General features: G+C 36.9%; 1 protein-coding gene across 1 annotated transcript in view; it reads left to right on the forward strand.

The window, feature by feature from the left end:
* Positions 1-23,125, forward strand: part of LOC149411716 (serine protease persephone-like) — a 45,228-nt gene extending 22,103 nt beyond the window's left edge. Inside the window, exons 8-12 of the mRNA XM_089646734.1 lie at positions 6,631-6,746; positions 14,760-14,909; positions 18,467-18,572; positions 21,014-21,139; positions 22,318-23,125. Coding sequence (XP_089502860.1) covers positions 6,631-6,746; positions 14,760-14,909; positions 18,467-18,572; positions 21,014-21,139; positions 22,318-22,479 — 660 coding nt within the window. The 3' untranslated portion in view covers positions 22,480-23,125. The remainder of the gene's footprint in view (positions 1-6,630; positions 6,747-14,759; positions 14,910-18,466; positions 18,573-21,013; positions 21,140-22,317) is intronic.
* Positions 23,126-23,461: the final 336 nt, after the last annotated feature.

Genomic DNA, 23,461 nt, shown 5'->3' on the forward strand with positions numbered 1-23,461 from the left:
CTCGAACCCAGGACCCTTGTCTTTCCGGGACAATGCTCTACCAACTGCGCTAATGGGACCCTATCCTCATCGGTCACTTTTAACTGTATCATACTTCGAATAAGAACTACCAACGTTGTCTTCATTTTTTCACCGCACATTTTTATTGGCAACTATCTTTATGTATGATCGCAAGATTCAACCCGAACTAAATGCAATCCTAGACAGCGTCTTATAGATAAACCTATCTTATTGTTTTTATTTTTAATGTGCGACATCTATTGACTTTTTCTGCAAGTCTAGAAATGAATTTTTATTTTTCGGAATAACTTATTGAGTAAAACCTCAACCTCTTTTAATTTCTTTGTAATATACAATTACATTTTTACAGCATAACATCCCTTTACTACTTTGTTTTATTGCAAATCATCGATCTTTTACCATGTTCACCAATTCATTACTACGCGGATGACAAAACAGTTCATGATAGATTTTTGTTTTACAAGCCCCCGAAGGGCACGAGGGAAGAGTTTTTTTTTTATTAAATCTATTTTTTTTAATTGTTTTATCTACCTATTCTTAATCAAGGTGTCAGATGTTTGTTTAAATAAGCAGAGCTTGGTATGTTTATTTAATTTTTAAATTTGTTTTAAACACTCGAGAATTTTTTGGCATACAAATATGGCGTGTTTGCAAAACATCTTAGTAGTACTATTAGGTAATACCTAGAGTACTTATAGAACCTGAAAATATAGACGAGCCAATTTTGTAGAAAAAACTCCAAGTTAGGACAAATAACGGCAAAAGGTCTGTGAATGTTTTTTTTTCATGACCAGATTTTTTCATTATTATTTCGACGGTCTCCGTGGTCGAGGGGTAAGGCTCTCGACAAGCAATCCGAAGGACGCGGGTTCAAATTCCGGAATGTGCAAATAAATTTTATTTGATTATTTGGTGTTATTTCACAATTTAATTAAATATAATATATAGAATATTTGTGGCACGTTCCATAGTGCAAGATACTCTCAGTATCGCCCTGGTGTAACACCACCATTCAGAATATTAAGCTAGCTTGGAATGGCTTTGGCCGTGTTTGGTGACCAGAATTGAATATCCTGGTACTTCCCCACCTTCCTCTTCCTCGTCTCATTCCCCTCACCTACCTTCAGTCTCGCAACATTCTCCAATTGGGGATAGGCCATAGTCTCACTGACTCCAGACGGGAGCGATTGAGACTCTTGTGTGGTATTCAATTCAAAAATGTACTGCTAGACGTAAAAAGTAGAAGAAAAAAATAATATAACTGGAAGTGGGTGTACAAGCGTGTCTCCTGGGCCACGGAAAAAATATCATTGTGGTCCTGCCCCATGGTTGACCTTGGTTAATCTCGGTAAACCATGGTTATCGTAATAAATATTTAGAAAAAAAAAATCTACTTATTTAGCCCTGAGGGGTTTTACATGTAGGTAGTACAATTTTAACATCATTATTTAAATTTAGACCGCAGAACGGGTATTATTTATTGAATAAGTGAATCTACCTGGCTATTCAGATTTGGTCACCAAACACGGCTAAAGCCATTTCAAGCAACGTTTCAACGAAAGATCTGTTTTTGAAAAAATAATAAAATACACAGATTTGGGAAATGAGTTCAAAAGAATTTGGCATTCTCACTATAAAAATATTACCATTTGTAATTTCGGCTACTGGCATTATACCTAGCTCTCTTATAAAAAATTTAGGCGTATTAGATCTATCAAAAAAATTATATATAAAAATGCAAAAGTCAGTCATTTTAAATACATGTATGATTACAAAATATTATCATATATGGCTTGTAGAGCATTGACAACATGGTCAGGTTCTCTAATTTTCATACCGCGTTGAATTCGGCTATCCGCTAACTCTGGCAAAAGTGATTCGTTGAAAAACTTTGTCAGGCGTGGTAACACTTTTAGCTCAAATTCATTGTCAGGATATATTCTTATTACTTCTACTCCACTTTCAGAATAAATTATAATGTCACAGAAGTCCTTTCTTGTAATGAATAATTGTCCTAGAACTTGAAATGAATAATTATGTGACTTCTTCAACACAAGTATTCCATTCTGCACGGCAACGAAGATATTATCTTCCAGAGCTGCGTCAAAAATAGTTTTGTTTCCGATTGAGGGCAGGCATTTTACTTCCGCTATACCATTTTCTCCAACCAATCCATCTGGACTTGCCCCCAAGTATGGCCATTCCTTTCTCACAAAAATACCACATGGCGACACTTTTACCTTGTATCTTTCCTCGTACAAGTCAATCGCAGTCTTTTCTTTGATTCCAAAATATTATCATATTATTAATATTTAATTTTTAAAAATATGGTATAATATCATATAATTTAATAATAATAATATTTTAATATAATTAAAATTATAATATATATTTTAATAATTATCACATATTATTTATTTTTAAACTTCCGATTTAGTTGTCCGGACCAAGTCTTCCCCAAAGGAAAAACTTAACCCTTCCACTCACTTTTCCACAAATGATCAGCTAGTCAATCAACACTATGTAAGTGCATTATATAAGTAAAATAAATACAAAACAATACAAGAACAACAACACGTCAAATCACCAGATATCAAATGGGAAAAAAAAATTCACCGTCTCCAGATATTTTCATATCAGAGGGTTCGGCTCGGTAGAACTTCTAACAGGGCCTATAAATCCTACTGATCCCTCAACATAAATATTTAAAAAATCTTTTGTTATCCTACATGTATTCAAAATGACCGACTTTTGCATCTTTATATATAAATTTTTTGATAGATCTAATACGCCTAAATTTTTAATTAGAGAGCTAGGTATAATGCCAGTAGCCGAAATAACGAATGGTAATATTTTTATAGTCCGAGAATGCCAAATTCTTTTTATTTCATTTCCTAAATCTGTGTATTTTCTTATTTTTTCACTAACAGATTTTTGAATATTACAGGAATTTGGAATAGCAACATCAATGATATAAGTTATTTTTTTAATTTTGTCATGTAAAACTATATCGGGTCTATTATGACTAATCGCTCGGTCTGTTAGTATAGTTTTATCATAATATATTTTATAAAATTCGTTTTCTAAAAATGAATTTGGTTCGTATTCATAATATGGTACTACATTACGGCAGTCAATCAAGTTATGTTTAATTACCAAATTTTGGTGAATTATTTTTAAAACTTGATTGTGCCTAAATGTATACTCGGACGGTGCTAATATAGAACATCCCGATATAATATGTTCTATAGTTTCCGGAAAAGCCAAACATTTTCTACACAAATCATCAATTTGATTTGTATCTTTGATTATATGCTTTCTATAATTTTTAGTATTAATGACTCTATCCTGAATTGCAAGCATAAATCCTTCTATTTCTGCGCTCAACTCTCCAATACTCAACCATTTGTTTGACTTAATTTTGTCAACATACGTTTGGTTGAGATAATTGAAGTGTTTTGCGTGTAAAATTTTATTTGACCAGGAATCTAATAATTCCTGGTTGGGATTTATAAAAATGTTGGCATTCTCATCGTATAAATTTAAAGGTGTAATATTTCTATCTGCCTTGCAAATTATTTTGTGCATTTCTGAGCTATGAGCTTTCCTATGGAAAAAAGCTCTTAGCATTTCTACCTGATTATGTTTCAAAGAAGTTATTTTGACTATACCTCTACCTCCTAAATTTCTAGGTAAATTAACTCGTTCTATAGCTGAATTTGGATGATGGCAATTAAACTTTGTTAGCGTAGTTCTAATTAATCTTTCTAAGTTATCTAAATCTGTATTAGACCATTTAATTATGCCAAATGAGTACGTTAATAGAGGTATTGCCCAAGTATTTATTGCTTTTACTAAATTTTTAGCAGATAGATTGCATTTTAAAATTTTCCTTATCCTAGTTTGAAATTTAATCCTAATATCATTTTTAATACTACTATGGTCTAATCTATTTGATTGTGGGTATCCTAAATACTTATAAACCTCATCCCTTTTCATACTAGTAATTTGGAAATTTCTAAATATACTCTCGTCCCCATCTACAATTTTGCCTTTCTCTATATGGATCGTTCTACATTTATCTAAACCAAATGTCATTTTGATATCATCTGAAAAGTTTTTAACTACCTCGATCATTTTCTCTAAATTTTGTTCAGAATTCGAAAATAATTTTATATCATCCATAAATAATAAATGCGAAATTGTACTACTTTCCCTTGTATTACCCTTAACTTTTATTCCAAACTTGCTTTTAATTAACATTTTAGATAGAGGATTCAATGCTAAGCAAAACCAAAGAGGACTCAATGAGTCTCCTTGAAAAATCCCTCTTTTAATTGAAATGCCCGGTATTACTATTTTCTTACCTTTTAAATTGATAAGTAAATTGGTATTCCAAAAGGACATAATATTTTCCAAAAAGCTAATAATAATGGGGTTAATTTTATATATTTTTAATACTTTGATCAGCCACGAGTGCGGGACACTATCGAAAGCCTTTTGGTAGTCTATATAGCAAGTATGTAAATTACGTTTTCGAGTTTGAATCTGTTTTAGAATTACAGAATCGATAACTAATTGTTCTTTACATCCCATATGTTTTCTGCGACAACCTTTTTGTTGTTCAGATAAAATATTTTTTTCATCTAAATGAGTATATATTAAATCTGTTAAACAAGAGGTTAAAATTTTGTATATTGTCGGTAAACATGTAATGGGTCTGTACTGAGAAGGATTATTAATATTTTATTTTATTATTATATTATTTTTATATGATAATTATTAAAATATATATTATAATTTTAATTATAATATATATTTTAATAATTATCATTTAATTTAATAAATAATAACTTAATAATATAATCGGTTTGAAAAATAAACAATAACCAAGACTCCGACCATGATAGCGCCATCTGTTGGGATATTTAAAAGAAGCTTTTAGTTCGATGTTCTACCGTTTTAAAATTTTCAAATAGGCGCCACCAGACGGCCTATTTTAAAAGTCATTTAAAAATCTAAGTATTCTTTCTTAAATTATAGTATAAAAAATATTAAATTAACTTTAAAAAATGGAAAAATATAATACCAATAATGTATTGTTTAGTTTTGTTAAATAAACGTATCCAAAGTTTTATAATCTGCATTTTAAAAACAAGAACAATTAGTGTTTATGAAAAAATTAAACTACGAACCTATTTTATTTATTTTTTAGTTTTTTTTTTCGTACGTTTAAAAAAAACCCCTTCAGGTATTTTTTGACGATATTCAGCCTTTAATAGTATTTTTTAAAACGCACGAATTACGGTCTGAAAAAGGTCATATTTTCGATTTGATTTTGATAATTACTAAGCCTATGTTAATTTAAAAAATGTATAAAAAAAATTTTACTTGTTGAAAACACTATCATTATCGATTTGCTTAATAATATTATCATTATTTTAAATTAATAAACAACTACACTCGGCCTTAAGAATCACTAATATTGTCTTCAATATTTAAATATTATAATTTGAGGTTTTACTCAATAAGTTATTCCGAAAAATAATTATTTATTTATTGTTTGAAACATTTATAGAGTGTTAACAATTATTACATTTATATTATTTGCGTGGGAATGTGCACAGATATTAACACCCCAATTTAAAATGTTCACAGCTTGCGTAGACAAGGTTTAGTTGATATTAGGCGGAGATGCTAGTAGTGAAAAAAAACATAAATAATAATAATTAAAAAGAAATATATAACATGAATATTAATATGAAATGTAAAATATAGTAAATGTACAGAGAAAGGATAAGGAAACAAAGTAAAGAAAATAATAAAGCAATTATATCTCTTAACTGTTCTCCATAACATATATCATGGTAGAAGATTGTTAATTTGTTTTTTTAAATATGCGATACTGTTTGCGAATATATCTATAAGGTCGCATTCAACTGTATTGTACAGACGACACATTCGAGACAGTGGATTGAAATATGCAATATTGTTATTAAATATTTCAATATGGAATATATTTTGGCTCCTTAAATTATGTCTATTAGGAACTTTAATATGAATATTGGTCAGACAATTAGTGGTAAGAAGTTTATCATGAATAATTTTATATAAACATATTAAGCCCGCAAATTGTCTTCTTTTTTCCAATGTTGTAAATTTGAAGTTTAGTAGTCGTTCTTCATAAGATTTGAGTGAGGCATTTAATCCAAGTTTAAATGATAACAGTCTTAGGAATTTTTTTTGCACAGATTCAATAGTTTTAGAATATTTTATATAATGTGGGTTCCAGATAACACTCACATATTCCAATTTGCTTCTGACCAACGAGATGTATAATGTTATAATGGATTGGGGGTATTTAAATGGTTTCGATATTCTATGAATGAATCCAAATATAAAAATGGGTAGTACGCTAAAAATATTGCCAATCTATCTATACGTCAGGTCAGATAAACCTTTAGCGGTGAAAGTACCAGCAATTGGAAATTTTATAAATTGTATAAATTTAGATTCAACTAGTATACCCCGAACACTTCAATAATATTCAGAAAAATGTTAAGAAATTTTGTTTCGAAATATTGATTCATAATATTTTGGTGTTTCCAGGCATTGCTGGGTTCAGGAGCAGAATCAACTGGTACTCGTATTAACTGGTGGTGTACAGGAGTACTGATAAGTGAACGTTATGTGATGACCACTGCAAGATGCTTCGAAACGGAAGGGTTAATATTCATTCATGATCTAAATTCACGAGAAACCAGCTTTCCTTACCGTATGACTTTAGTATCAGGGGATTTAGCATGGAAGCCTTATGTCAAATATTGGTGATATTTGCGAGCACGTTCAGAACATGATTCCGATAGTCGATAGACAACTTTCTGGATAGCGTCGGTCGTTATGCAAAATAACTGGCTTATTAATGAATAGGGGTGAACTAACTAAGCTTTTAGATCTGAAAGAAATCGTATACACCATCCATAGACTTAATGAATTCATCTAAGACGTGATCAATTGATTCCGTTCCAGGTTATTAGTTCTGACAAATGGCTTCGTGAACAAATTAAATCCCTTTTTAGTGTCAAAAAGTATATTAAAGTTAATATTTAAATTCAAAATAATCAATTTATTTCAATTCATATAATTAGGGGCCGTTCAAGTATTATGTAAGCACTATAGGGGGGCAGGGGGGTCTTTGCTTTGCTTATTTTTGATGACATTGGGGGGTGGGGGGTCGAGATAGTGATTACGTCAGCACTGCTCAGCAGTAGTTATTTTTTTTACCCATTGGCAACCCACACATTGTCTATGTTTGAAAACCGAATACATATTCGGGGATTCCCACAAATAATTAATATGTTTAGGTACTCGCTTAAAAAATAGAATACATTAACAGAAAAATGCATATAGGTACCAATTTTTACGTAAGCATGGGAGGGGGGGGGGTAAGAGCTTTGCTTAATTTTGGTGACAAGGGGGAAGAGGGGGTAAATAATTGTAATAAATCTGCTTACGTAATACTTGAACGGCCCCTTACCAGTGTATATCGACTTCTGATTTATTGGGTTATCAACATCGGTCTGTATCGATATCAATATTGACCGTACTTGGGAAGTCGGTATTAAATCGTCGTTAGTTACGCCTATGAATCCAATATTGTAAAGTTATCTATTTGACCCCGATGTGATCCCCGGGCCCACCAGTCATTACCCACACAGTTTTGAGATAACTCGATGATTACTAGCCCTAGGAGATTGTATAGAAAGAGAAGCAAGTTTGTAAGCATTGTGGAATTACGGGTGACATCTCTTGATAGAAATTAAAAACATATAAATAAATTTAAACAGAGCTCCTAACTAACTAACTAACTGTAACGTATCGTTATTGTACGATATCTTCTTACGAGTAGAATACTGTGCCCTTTATCTCCAGTATTCTATGAGGAAAGGATCTGGTATAAACACTGAATATACGTAAGTACTTAGTACACGGAAGCTGGTTTATTTGGAATATAATACTATAACAATGCAAGTAAGATGTTGCCCAAAGGTCGTCTAGCGAATGAATCGAACTCTCTTGGCGAACACACAATATAACAGGTGACGGTAGGTCGCGTTCGGTAAAACCCGAACTTACCCGAACCTTTTAATAACCAAATATTACACTAACCATCTCGCCGTTTCACTGCAGGGGTAGGCAGAGAGGACGGACCGCCAAACAACTCGGTCTTGGCACACACTTCTTGCCTCATTCACATTCATACATCGTCTCATACATACTCTTCTATTATTCTGACTCTTGACATGGCCCGACTCGAGTATCTGATTCACTTGATCGTGCCATGTCTTCCTCGGGCGTCCCCGACTTCTGCTACCATTCGCTCCCATCTATTGAATAGTTATATTATTTATATTAGAATTATTCTTTCACCAAAAATTTTTACGCTCTTATTAAAGACCTGAAAAATCACAAAACACTCATCACTCAATTTGGTAGGCGGGAATGGGTACCGCCGCCCTGGGAACCATTTATTGGATGACCAACACCTCTGCCACAGGTCACCCCAAGTGGTTCGCTACGTTTGGTGACTTAGCAGGGGTGCCCGGGTTCATGGGTTAAGGTTTGCCCAGGTCTTGGTGGCGGGTGCGTCGGCCCACCTTCTGCGTGGCGGGCCGGTTGGGAGATGCTGGTTGAGGGAGACCCTTTACAACCGGTTTCCGCTATCCGGGCCGCTCGATAGTACAGGGGCCCGACCCTCAGGCTCACGACTAAGGGTGGGCTGCCCCATCAGCGAGTGAAAAAACCCCGCCACTGCTGTTGTGCCGGTTCGTGACCGGAGGGGACCCAGCAGCAGCGTTTGGGGCGCATTGGATGCCCTCTCCAGCCGGAATCTCCCAGCCTATCGCCTAGCACCGCAGTGAGTGGGCTGGAACCAAACGCTCATCACTCCTGGACAGCCTGAACCCCAGATTCCTACCCACCCCTCATACCTTTCCATTCCAGACCTTCCTTTCCCCTCACACCCTTAAAAAAGATAATATTAAAATCACGAATATACAAAAAAACAAACTTAACATCATTACAGCGGCGAGTAGCAGGCGCCCCCGGTGCGGGCCAAAAATGTTGGTAAATTTTGCCAACATTCGCGGTCTGCACACTAATTTAAATTCTGTTCATCACCATCTTTTGTCCCAACCTTCTTTTCCTATCCGAAACTCAGATAACCGAGCCGCCAGACTCCTCCTATCTGGACTGCCCGGGCTTTACCCTCGCAAGCAAGTTCCGTCTCAAAGGAGGAGTCTGCCTCTACAGTCGAGCTGACGTCAACTGTGTACGACTTTTGAGTCTGGAAAACTCCAGATTCGATGTAATGTGGGTGCGCGTCAATCTTGCCAGTACGGCAAGATTCTACGCATGTCTATACCGCTCACCGAACCATAGCGAATCAGACACTTCCGAGCTCTTCAAACATTTGAGAGATACTATTGATGATCTCTTGCCCCGCTTCCCTTCGGCCGAGTTTATTGTTCTGGGGGACTTCAATGTTCATAACGAACCATGGTTGAAGTTCTCAGGCCCAACGGACTCGGCTGGCCGACAGGCGGAATCCTTTGCCATTTGCTACGGATTAGAGCAACTGGTTCAGGAGCCTACAAGGGTTCCTGATGTCCAGACTCACCGTTCCAATCTGTTAGACCTATTCTTAACTACTGTGCCACACGGTTATAAGATTGACGTCACAGCGCCTCTGGGATCATCTGACCACTGCCTAGTGACGACATCAATCCCCGTTAGCCTCAGACTAACCAATGAGAGGCTGAGGAGAAAAGTGTGGCACTATAGGTCAGCAGATTGGTTCGGTATGCGGGCCCATTTCAACGCTTTTCCGTGGTCAGCTGTTTGTTTTCGGACTTCGGACCCTTCAAGATGTGCCCAGGAGATTATTGAAGTCATCAACTCGGCGATGGATGGCTTCATACAATCGAATACTAAAGAAACTGGTGTGGGCTCAAAGCCGTGGTTCAGTCGACAATGCTCCGAAGCAGTTCGACGAAAAAACGCGGCTTACCGAGCCTACAACACATCTCGAACACCCGAAAGCAGATCAGCATACAACAAATCGGCAAAGGAATGCAAGAGAATCATTGATAGGTCAAAATTCGAACACGACCTGCAGATCAGCAAAAAGCTGGCTGCCTGCCCGCATGGCAGCAGAGCATTCTGGTCCCTTGCGGGCTCAATAGGTCGGAATTTTCGCAAACCCAGTTTGCCACCTCTTACCAGACCTGACGGCTCACTAGCAAACACCGCCACCAAAAAGGCTAACTTATTAGGGAAAACTCGACCCTCGATGACAGAGGTGCTGTTCCGCCGTCGGTTCCTCACTGCGGCTTCTATATGAAAAAGCTGAGGATCCGGCATCGGGATGTACTCCACGTTATACGGGGGCTCGATGTTAACAAAGCTAGTGGACCTGATGGAATACCTGCCCTGGTATTGCAGAGGTGTGCTGCGGAAATAGTTCCAGTTTTGACAAAGCTCTTCAAAATGTCCCTGAAGTGTGGCACTGTGCCCTCTGGTTGGAAAAAAGCGGTCATTCACCCTATTCCCAAGAAAGGTGACCGCTCCAACCCGGCCAACTACCGCCCCATAGCGATCACATCAGTTCTGTCCAAAGTGATGGAACGTGTGATCAACGACAAACTGCTCACATACCTCGAGAAGAACAAAATTATCAACGACCGTCAATACGGATTCCGGCGGAACCGCTCGTGCGGTGATCTTCTCGCGTATGTGTCGCATGTTTGGGGGCGGTGCCTGGAACGTCACGGTGAGACCCAAACGGTCGCACTAGACATATCCAAGGCCTTTGACCGGGTTTGGCACCGAGGACTTGTCAACAAATTGCCTTCTTACGGACTTCCCGCATCCCTGTGTACGTGGATTGCTGACTTTTTAAGGGATAGGTCGATTCAGGCAGTTGCTGACGGTTTCAACCGGTCCCACAGGGATCGGTTCTGTCTCCGACTTTGTTTTTGTTGCACATCAATGACCTTTTGACATGTGCACCGATTCATTGTTACGCGGATGACAGTACAGTTCATGATAGCTTTTTGTTTGACAAGCACCCAAAGGGCACACAAACTCCAACGGCTCGGAGGGCTTTGAAGCAGAGAATGGACGGTTATCTCGAGAGTATTTCCTCCTGGGGTAAAAATAATCTCGTCGAATTTAATGTTTCAAAGACCCAATCCTGTCTGATTACGTCTAAAAGGGATCTAAATGATAATCTAGTCTCCTTCAACGGAAGCAATCTTCCGAACAGGCCTTCCATTGATATGCTTGGTGTAACTATAAGTGACCAGCTCAGGTACGGGGGTTCCATCGAAGCCAGAGTAAAGCTGGCCTCTCAGAAGCTGGGCGTACTGTACAGGGCCCGCAGATACTTTAATAGTACACAACTGCTGACCCTGTACAAATCACAAGTGCACCCTACTGTCGAATTTGGCAGCCATCTCTGGTCCGGAGCCCCTAAATACCTGAAAAAAACCCTTGACTCTGTGCAAAAACGGGCGGTCCGTTTGATAGATTCCCCAATCTTAACAAACGGACTGCAATCTTTAGAGCACAGGCGTCGGGTAGGTATGCTGTCCTTATTCTATTGGTATTACAATGGAAGATGCTCTGAGGAACTAGCGTCATTGATCCCTTCCGCAACGGTGCGTAGTCGGGATACACGCCAAACGCGCGCCCAATATTTGTACACGGTTGACATTTGTCACATGAGAACGGGTCGTTTCTACGATTCGTTCTTGAGTTCAACAGCTCGGCTGTGGAACGAACTGCCGGCCTCCGTGTTTCCTCCCTCCTACAACATGGGACTCTTCAAGGCCCATGTTCACTCCTTCCTCTCCACAAAAAGACCCTCCACACAGCATCCCCAAAGATGACATAGGCCCTGAGGGAAATTATTTTCTTCAGGGCCTCCTGTGTGGAGTTAATATTAAAAAAAATCACTTAAACAAATTATCACTGAAATTAATAATACTTTTCCTATTTTTCCAGTAATTATGTGGAATTTTAAAATAAAAAAATCATACCATCAACCATTCATAATATTTCTGTGTATCCGGTTATGGCAAGCTTCAATAGCCATAAAATGGGAACACAGCTTTATAAAATTTATTTTTGGAATAACTTAACGAGTGAAACCTCAAATTGTAATATTTAATAATAATAATAATAGTAATACTTGGATGACTTGTATAGCGCCGTTTTTGTGCAAAAACACCTCAAGGGCGCTGTACAAACTTATAATACATTACTATACAGTACAATACTTACCTGGTAGGTCACTTGAGATTAACACTTAATTAACATTATCTAATTGTTTATTGGCGAAATTTAGATACAGGATTTAGGACTTAATTGAAAAATTGAATATAACTGGACTTTCTCTTAGGATTGGTATATTTAATTTAAGGGTACGACAGCTTAAAAAGGTAAGTTTTTAGTTTAGACCTGAATTCTGTTGGACTTGTTACGGATCTTAGTTCTGGAGGGAGTTTATTCCAAGCCTTCGGCCCAGATACTCCGAAAGCGCGATCACCAAACTTAGTATTTGGCTTGCGCTTAGGTTCTATCAGTCTGCCTACAGCTGCTGATGTTGCTGATCTAAGCGTTGACTGCCTCAGACCAGTGTTTTCCGGGAAGCATAGTTCAGAGATGTAGGGTGGGGCCATTTCATTGATGGATTTAAACACCATCCAGCACAGTTTGTACTGGATTCTTTCAGGGCACTTGAGCCAGTGAAGGTTCCGAAGGTGTTCTGATATGTGAGAATATTTTGAAACCTCGGTTATGAGCCGTGCTGCTGCAATAAACACTGATTGAAGTTTGTCAATTTAATATTTTGGAAGGCTGGCATAAATGCCGTTGCAGTGATCGAGACGTGAGACTACGTAAGAGTTGATAAGTAGTTTTGTTGCTTCTGAAGGAAGGTTTCTTCGGACAGACTTGAGTTGTCTTAAGTGAAAAAAAAACGGTGCTTCCAGTCCTATTTATTTGACTTTTAAACGAAAAGTCTGAATCTAAATTGACACCGAGAAGTTTGACTGTTGTTTTTGGGATGATATCGCTTGCGGAAATAGTAATAGGTGAATTTTCTATGAAATGTTGACGTTTTTTTGTGGCTGCCCAGAGAAACTGAGTCTTAGATGGATTGAGCTTCAGCTTGTTTGAAGACATCTAACGAGTTATTGCTTCTAAACATTCAGTTATACGGATCTTGAGACTATTGATTTCATTTGGAGCGCAGTAAAAATAAACTTGCTGATCGTCAGCGTAGCAGTGAGACAAGAGATCAAATGACTCGATTATTTTGGCGACATCATTTGTAAAAAGGATTAAGAGAAGTGGACCCAAAACGGATCCCCGGGGTACCCCTGAAGAAAGTGTTGCCAAGTTGGACAATTTATTTCCAACCCTCACGGCTTGTAAGCGATTGGATAAATAGGATACAAGCCAATTTTTCATGTCGGAATTCAAACCAAATGTTTCCTCTAATCTCCTAATGAGGAATTCATGATCAATCCTGTCAAACGCTGCACTCTTGTCTAGGAGTGAGATAAGTGATAACTTGAGGTGTTTTTGCACAAAAACGGCGCCATACAAGTCATCCAAGTATTATTTATTATTATTACCTGACTCTACGGCCAGAGTTGTGTCTGATAGCATACGAAGTAGTCCAGTTTCAGTTGAGTGGAACTTTCTGTACGCAGATTGACGTTTTGCAAATAATTTATTTGAATTCAAGTGACTGGTTATTTGTGCGGCAGCAATTTTTTCCAGGATTTTTGAAATAAATGGTAAGTTTGAAACGGGTCGAAATTACCTAAGTTATCAGCGTCTAGTTGTGTATTTTTCAGGATTGGTGTTACTACAGCTGACTTGAGTGGTTCAGGAAAGTCACCCGTGCTAAGTGATTTATTGAAAACGTGAACTAGGAATGGAGCTAGAACATTAGAACATTGTTTTAATAACCATGTCGGTATAGGATCAAGACTGCACTGTTTATTAGGCGAGCTTGAAATAATTTTTATTACTTCTTCCAGCGTTGTTGGTTTGAATGAAGACAAAGTTCCTTTAGAATTTAAAGTGAATATTGGCGGAGGGGCGTGAGATGCGGAAGCACGAATGGATTCAATTTTTTCCCGAAAAAAAATTGAGAAGGCTTCCGGGGTAATATCTATTTTCGTTGGAACAGTGACTTCGGAAATTACAGTCTTTATTGAGTTCCAAAGACGTCGCGGGTTGGTTCGCTCAGAGTTAATCTTTTCTTTCCAATACTCTGTTCTTTTGGAATTTATTTTACTCATATACTGTTTTTGAGCAAGGATCCACTCGTCTCTTGTAGTTAAAGTAGAGTTTTTCCTATAGGTCCACTCTAATTTCCGCATAAGTATCTTCTGGTTTCGACATTCATCGTCAAACCAGCCGTCAGACTTTCGAACTTTCCGTGTTTTTGATGATTTCGGGGCATATTTATTTAACAGACATGAAAGTGTCTTATTATATGTCTTGACAAGTTCGGTAGGGGTATTTGTTTCCCAAACATTGGGTGTACATAAGAGAGAGGTCTGTTAACTGTGAATTTTGCCAAAAATAACAACAATTTTACCAAAATGCCACGATTTGCCAAAAAATGCCTTCATGTATAATAATGCTTTTATTTTTAGGTTAAAATATGCAAAACTGGGAGGGTGGGACCCGAATGCAGAGGGCTATACAAATTTATACGTAATAAGCCAGAAAATTCCCCATCCAGATTATGATGTTGGATCTTCCTCACGCTACAACGACATGGGTCTATTGAAGTTAGAACGAGAGTAAGTTATAGTGAATAAATAATATAATTAATGTTAGAGCACTAGCCTGAGGTTATCATATGCCCTGATGATGACTTTGCAGTTGAGTGAAATGTTGGCAAAATGATGAATAATGTCTAAAACCACAAACATCAATCTCAAATCATTTCCAAGTGCGCTAGTATTTGCAAATCGAATTAGTTTATTTGAACTAGCCCTAGACCAGGAGTTTCCAACCTTTCTGTACTCTAGAGCACATTCTAAAATATCGGTATGGTGGCGGGCACCACCTATTTTTAATCGACAAACTCGGGGCAGCAATTGCAATCATAATGACAACAACGCGGTTCCAGGCGGGGAATGCTATTTGCACATCACTCCTTATACACGCCGAAAACCCGAAGTGAGCCGATGATCGCCAAACCGATTGGTACGGTACGAGCACGTGAGTACTGTCAGTTTGACTGTCGGGGCCATGTTTATTGCTTTCACTGACAGACAGAGCTGGCAGAGTCATGTGCCATGTGTTTTGGCGCCTTCGGCGTTCATCGGCTCAGTTCGTGGCGTTCGTTCACTTCGGTTTTTCTGCGTGTACAAGGAGTGATGTGCAAACAGAACTCCAACGCTCCAGGCTAGCGTGAAGAGTGCAGAATGGCTCACCGCTAGACAGGTTGCGACAAGTACTGTCAGTAAAGGAACCACTCATACATACAATATCGCAAACATACGAACGTATTTAATTAACCTCGGCACTCAAAAAAAAATCTAAGAAGTAAATAATAATAATTCACATTTTTAATTAATTTTTATGAAAAAATTACTTCAATGTCGAATAGTGGCGGGCACATACGAATCGTTCCGCGGGCGACACGTTGCACGGGCACGGGGTTGGGAACCCCTGCCCTAGACATAAGAAACAGTAGACATGCAATAACACAACATCTGAGTATCATTTCAAAGAGCGCTGGAGGCAAACCACGTGACAATCATTTCGGCACCAAGAGAGTTCCAGCATGTCTTAAATAAACTACTTAAAAAGTCATTCGCACATTGACCGCCGTCGAGCAAACATTGAAATCACGAGACGTAAAGTAAAATTAAATAAAATAAAATTAATTTAAATTCGCTAAATTAAGGTAACGGTTTGCAGGGGAGTCCATTTTGGAACTTTTCTGCGACCAGTTTGAATGTTCGTTTTTAAGCGAACCGACTAATACTATCACGTTCGGTTGCAAAGCGTTACAATAATACTAAGATATTCGTAGAGAATCAGGGATGAGCCTTTTGCACTTTAATAATAATTTCATTTTATTTAAAAATAATGTGACATATTGATTATTCAAGACCTTTTGATTTTTTGGGATAATAATCAGAATGTTGTCATTTGCGATGGGCGGAAAAGCTTTTATCACGATACATACGCAGCAGTACTGCAATTCGATTTATGAATAATTGTTCTGCGTGTGACGTCACGAGATAAAATCGCACACATTTTACTAATGTTCATTTTGAAGACTCATAACTTCGAGATTTTTGTTGCGCTACCTCTTCCTTTGGCCAAAATTTCGGACAGCATTACAGTGTCCATCGTCAGGGTAGATGTAACACGTTTGGCCGTGAAAATTTCAAATCATAATAGGCAGTGTTTGAGTGGCGGTTAACGACAAAAAATTTATTATGTATTTAAAAAATTGACTGTAATTATGATCGAAATTTTAAGATATTTCGAACGGGTTAAAACGGGGAAAACGAGGAGAGATGGATAGTCTTAACATACTTGCTGATGGTCTTCTTGTATAGATCACTACGTATGTTGGTATTACCTTATAAATTATTTACTGTACACCTCATAAACACATGTTATATTTCCCCAACACGACAATGTTTAATTTTACCAAAAGACCACAATGAATATGGGAATGCAATTTGTTCGATTTAATGGCCAATTTTATTTTATTGATACATGATTTAGAGAGTACATGTGGTTTTTTGTGATATTTCACCCTCCATGCTAGGGATGACCATGTGTTATGGCGGGTGAATTTTACAGTTTGCGGACATAGAATCTATTCATTACTATAATATAAAATAGAGAAATAAGAAAAATGGTGTATTGCTAGTTTGGGTTGTAAGAAGAGGATGGAGAAGTTGAAGAATTATAAGAAGATGAAAAATTTGAGAAATTATTAGTAAATAGATCACACTAATTACTTACTATACCGCTAAGTTAGGGAATAAGGATATATTAGTCTGTTGTCTGAAAGGTGATTAAATTGATAGAGTGTAGAATGAATGGGTATTGTAGTTGTAATGTATTCCGTATGTAAGGATCTATTTCGTAATTTGTTTTTTAATGGAATGGGGTTGACTCACGGTTTTTAGGTTTTCAGGGATAAGGTTATAGATTTTAGGAGCTAGGAAGAAAAATTGTCTTTGAGCTGACGTGGTATGTAGTGAAGGCACTTTGTAGTGACGAGGATAATAGGATAATAATAACGAATTTACGAGGATAATAATCCGAGCAGCAAGATAAGATGCAATGTGTAAAATTTGTCATCTCAATATCGAGTCTTCTTGTTCTTTCTTGTAGTAGATAAGACTTCGAGGAAAGAAAAGAATAAGGGAGATGACAATATTAGATAGAATCTTGGGATATGGAATCAGTGTTGCCAAGTTAGCATATTATATGCTAAATTTGGCATAATTACTCCATGTTTAGCATAACTATTATGCTTTTAGCATATAGCATATTTATTTGGCTTATTTTTACAGAAACATGAAAATAATAAAAACCAATTCTTTAACTAACAAAAATGATATCGATTGAAAAACTGTCTCAATGAAGAAACAGTTCACATTAAATGGGAATCCTTGACTTCCACTGTAGAGTTTTGGAATGAAGTCATGCAATATAAAGATGAAGCTAATAATAACCCCTTCGGTGATTTGTGTCAGTTTGCAATGTCTATTTTAACATTGGCACATTCAAATGCGGACATTGAACGTGTATTTTGCCGAATGAGTCTGGTCAAAACAAAACTCCGAAATCGTTTGGTGGTGAGAACCTTGAATGCCATTTTGTACGTGAGATTTGGCCTAAAGAGAGCAGGGAAGTGCTGTTATTCTTACACTGTTCCTGACGAAGTACTACGCTGCACTGGGACCAAAGAAAGTTACGACTCCGTCTCTCAGCCTTCCACATCAGCTGCTGTTAATGAAGAAGATGAAGATATTAATATTTTATTTCACTGATTTTATTTCTAAGTTAAATTTATGTTAGCTTTTTTTTGGTATTTTTTAAAGTAATTTAGCATTTTTCTGGCATATTTTTCCCATCACTCTATTTCTCAATAAATACTAAGTTAAATTTATGTTGGCTTTTTTTTGGTATTTTTTAAAGTAATTTAGCATTTTTATGGCATATTTTTCCCATTACTCTAGCATATTTTGAAGTAGTTGAGTTGGCAACACTGTATGGAATAGTCCCAAAGTGAATAGTTTCACTATTAAACGTGTTAGATTGGTTGTATGTTGGTTCGATTATTCTCGAGTCGTCAACGTTTGTATTTCTGTTTCAGCGTTGCCATTTCTGACACTTTATACCCCGCTTGCCTCCATACGGGAACTCATATAAACAACAGGCTGATCCTCTCGAAATGGAATGGCGCAAGTAATTATTTCAAGGTAAGTGTTCGAATTAAAGATGAAAGAAAACGATCGATTACTCTGTCAAAGTTTTCCAACAGTAAGTAAGTAAGCAGTTTCCATCTATCTATCTACCCATATTATATCTATATAAATAAAAGACAATGTGTATATGTGTGTGCCCTGTGAAATCAAAACCTACGAAACGGATTTCGTTGAAAAATTCAAATCCTAAATTTATGTTTATTAAATTATCGTAAATATATTCACATGACACTAAATCAGAAGATACATAGGCGAATTATACGCGCGAACAGCTAGCCAGCAGCCAGCTCGAACCAGTACGAACCAGAGAATGGCGGTCACAGGAACCTCCACTCAGTAGGTAAGTAGTGCGCTGTTATTCTTTCGCTGGGATACCATTGGAGAAAATATATTCTGTGGCTACTGAATGCGCGCGCGTGGTGACTGCCCATAGTTTATTCTTATTAGTGCCATGAGTGTTTAGATAGTGATTTTAATGGTAGAAGAAGAGAGATATGGCACGATTAAGTTAATCAAATACTTACAAACGAAGAAAGGGGTGTAAAGAGAATGTAAGATGTGGAATTGGATGGAATAGATGCCCGAGGAAGTCATGATGCGTTCAAGACCCTATTAAACACAGTTTTTAGGTACACTAGAATTAACAACCTCAAAACTTTACTCCGAATCATTCGTAACCCCGAGCAATGCCGGGTTCATGTCAGCTAGTAATATATAAAGAAGAGTGTACCGGTGTGGGTTTGTTTGTTTAAACAAATCAAGGTTTTATTTCAAGATATATGAAATGTGCCACACTTGAATTTCAAAACAGGAGGAAGGTCACAGTCTACATGAAATTTAAAAAACTACCTCCACCCTCTTTCCTCCCTCTTGATTTTTTTGATTAAATTTTACGCACTTTTTCAAAATAAGAAGACAATAATAACAGTCCCGAAACAAATTTCGAAAAACTCCATGTAAACCAAAGATATTAGAAGAACGAGATGTGCTATGAGCAGTTCATACTGTGCGGAATTGTTTTGCCCAGTGTCGCCGGTTTTGTTCACCAATACTACTGCACACCTTCGCTTACGCTAAGGTATCCGCACTAATACATAGAACAGATTTCTGTGCGTACACGTCCCGATAGTATTCAAAGTACCCTAATTAGGTAGTACTCCGCCTACGGTCCGGCGGCCAACATAGCATATCTCGTTCTTCTAATATCTTTGGTATAAACCCATGGAAACGCTGTTTTATACAAACCTAGAGCTTTATTCTGAGATTGATGAAATTTTGCACACTTTGTTCAAAAATCAAAAAATCACCCATTGCTTAAAGCAGAATTAAGCTCGAGCAAAGTCGGGTGGTTTTTTAAACTATTTTTTTGAAATCTTTATTTTATGATTCATATATTTTTATAATATTTTGGTTTGATTGAGCATTGACCCCTCCCCTCCAGGTACACTGACTCCATAGTGCGTACTGGGTACCTATGACGTGTTTCCTTGTAATGTCTTACATGTGATATGTATATTTAGTAATAACTAAGTGACGTATATAGTGTATAGATGTGTGTGTGTTTGTGTGAGTACGTGGGTATCTATACATATACATGTATTTGTATAATGTTTGAACAGATTATATGATTGACATGGTGCTCCTTTTAAATTTAGGCAATGAATACGAAAAATGTCGATGTCAGAGTTTAAACAAGTATTATTGAAGGTTTGAAGAGCGCAAATTATATGTTTTTTAAGTGAATACCGAGTTCTAACTGCTCCCAACCATCTGGAGCCAGTGCGAGTATGGCATCCCCAATCGGGGTTTGTTGTGAAATTAAAGATGGTGGAGAAGGGAAGGAGATGGGGAAGAGAAAGGTGGGGAAGTACCTGGCTATTTGTTAGCAAATATGGCTAAAACCATTTCAAGCAATGTTTCAATTTGAATGGTCGTCTTAAACCAGGGCGATACTGAATGTTTCTTCCACTTTTGCCACAAATATACAATGTATTATTTAAAAAAATATTTTTTTCAAATAAAATTTATTTGCGCACGACGGGATTTGAACCCGGGACCTCCAAGAACATGCTGAATTTGTTTTGTAATTAAGAGTATGGAATAGCACTTCACGGAGAAAAATGAATAGTTGAATTCCTGTTAAAAACGTGATGGTAATCCACTTCCTGATAAAATATCAATCCATTCAGAAAATCGGAAAACGTGTTCATGCAGTGGTTCTTTTCCTGAAAAATATAACAATTTGACCAGAGTTTTAATAAATAAGCAAATATTTTATATAAGAAAGTTTTCTCTGAGTTTATGACGTCTCCGTCTCAAAGGTATTTAAAATTAATTAGGGACAGAAGTTCGGTATTATAGAACTGATCAGTACCACAATCAACCACACCTGAAGACAGGTACAATAAAAATATTTTTCCTTTTAATGATTACAGTGGACAATGGAAGAGGTTTCTCTAGAAGAGTGCACCCAGCATTTTGCTACCAATGGCGTTTTACCGGAAGGGATAAAGAACGCCTCACAATCCTGCAGTCGCCTTAGCAACGGAGCAACATGTCTAGTAAGTAACAATTAAATGATACAGTATAACAGATTTTATCACAACCCACCCTGGACGTGAATGAAAAACATCAAATAATAGTAAACATTAAAGTGAAAACAACAATAAACCATTATTAATATAAAATGAATACACTCGCGGGAAAGGCCAGACGTACGAAAGATAAAGACTTCCACTAGGCACTCTTCAACCTTACTGAAATCGACTATATATGTCGCTATCGGTTATCAGGTATTGAGTCTAGGGATTCTTTAAGACCTAGGAGGGGACGACACAACTCGCTACCAGTATCAGGTGTTGACTGTTGAGCCTACGACCGGCTCAGGATCTCTGCTGGTTTAAGGCTGTGCGTACGCCTATATAGGCCGTCCATGGTGCATCATTCAGTAGGTAGCGCGGAGCCGGCCTTTGATTAGTTGGCTTATAATTTGCACAAATAGTTCGAGATTTGCGATGTCCTCTGTTCGTAGACAGCGATGCCGTAATATGCGTGAGCGAGAAAGTATTCGGGGTCGTCCCGTTACAGTAGCCATATAGAATAACTGTCTCTGGTTTTTGGGAAGAAAGAAGGGTATCTATCATAAGAAAATAATATCCTCAAAACAATTAAATCCTACCAAGATTGTATTATTTTAAAATTAGATATTAACTCATTTAATGATTGGTGTAAAATATAATGCTTGGGACTAAATTTTATAAATGCAAAAATATTTCATTTTATGACGTCAGAAGAGATAGACTATGCTGTGCATTCTTCAGTGAATATTGTCAATTTATCACTTAATAAATACAAATAAGATGCAAATGTGAATGTTGGAAAAGGTCGTGTACGACGATGAAGACGAGGCGCGATCAAGTGAATCAGATACTTGAGTCGGGCCATGTCAAGAGTCAGAATGATAGAATAGTATGTATGAGACGATGTGTGAATGTGAATGAGGCAAGGTTTTTGCGGTTTTTTCTTTTGCTTATACTCAACAATAGACTTATCACTCAACAATAGTATATCTAGTGAATAGGGTAATGTCAAGATACAGAACATTAGGAAAGTAGAATTAAAACGAGACGATGAATGAATGTGAATGAAGCATGAAGTGTTTTCTAAAATATAGTGTATTGGCAGTGAAAATCTTAAATCATATGTGATCACAATTTATTTAATGTATTTTTTTCAACAGTCTGCCGATGGTGCACCCCTCATGACATATAACGGTAACATGTATCGTTGCACCAACCTCGTAGTGGGGATCCAGGTCTTCTCTGACTGCAAGCTGAACGTCGAGATGAGAGTCGCGTCAAACATTAAATGGATAGAGAGTGTAGTTTGGCCAAACCACTAAAAAACCCCCGTACCCTCGTAAACATATCCAATAAGCGATTAAAAATACAACATTTGGGCAATAAAGCTACCTATAATATGGTTATAAACTCTACAACAAAATCCAACAATATTGTAACATTTATATCGCAAATAAAAAGCTGGATACAAAACGTACACAGCGCCCTTGAGGTGATTTTTCACAAAAGAGGCGCTTTATAAAATCTCTTAGTATCATTATTATTATAGGAAGATCAGAAATAGATAATTTACTGACACCAAATACACACTGAAACCGAAACCACTCAACTGCACTGAAAAACACGTTGTAATATATTTATAATTATAAAAAAAACACAACATAATATATTTATAGGTATATACTTCATATTATCCATATTATTAAATTTTTATGAAATCATCAGCACGGGAGATCCCAGCGAGGACATTATTAAATGTATTTATAAGGAAAAGGAAGAGAATGAAACATTTACAATTAACCTTGTAGTCGGAATCCTTGTCTAGGCACACATGTACAATATATTACAAGTGAACACAGACGTTACTTATTAGTTTCTAATACAATCAGAACTCAGAAAGACGACAATATTGCAATGTACGTTGAAGAAAACCACACGCTTCAGCGTCGCAGGTTCTTATAATTTGTTTTTATTATCACTTGTGAAGTTCAGTTCTAGTTTTGTAAATAAAATGGAATTTTCAGGGCATTTTCTTTGTTGTTAAGATTTTACAAAAAATAAATATAAGTAGACTCCCAAAATATAGTAGAAATATTAACTGTCTCGTTTTTTTTTCATACCATACAGTCTTATCTCTTACTAAAAGGTACTATATGCGCCTCTCGAGAGCATCAAAACAGTAAAACCAGTGTACCCAACGGATCAACACTGTCATACAGCGAGAGTACTAACCGACGACTGAGTTGTCTGAGAAGCATGAGTGCGTACACACGCTGGATGAAAAGACAGCGTATGCGTCTGCGG

The sequence above is a fragment of the Hesperophylax consimilis genome, chromosome 25, assembly GCF_061612785.1.
Source record: "Hesperophylax consimilis isolate HC1 chromosome 25, BYU_Hcon_1.0, whole genome shotgun sequence".
Lineage (NCBI taxonomy): Eukaryota > Metazoa > Arthropoda > Insecta > Trichoptera > Limnephilidae > Hesperophylax > Hesperophylax consimilis.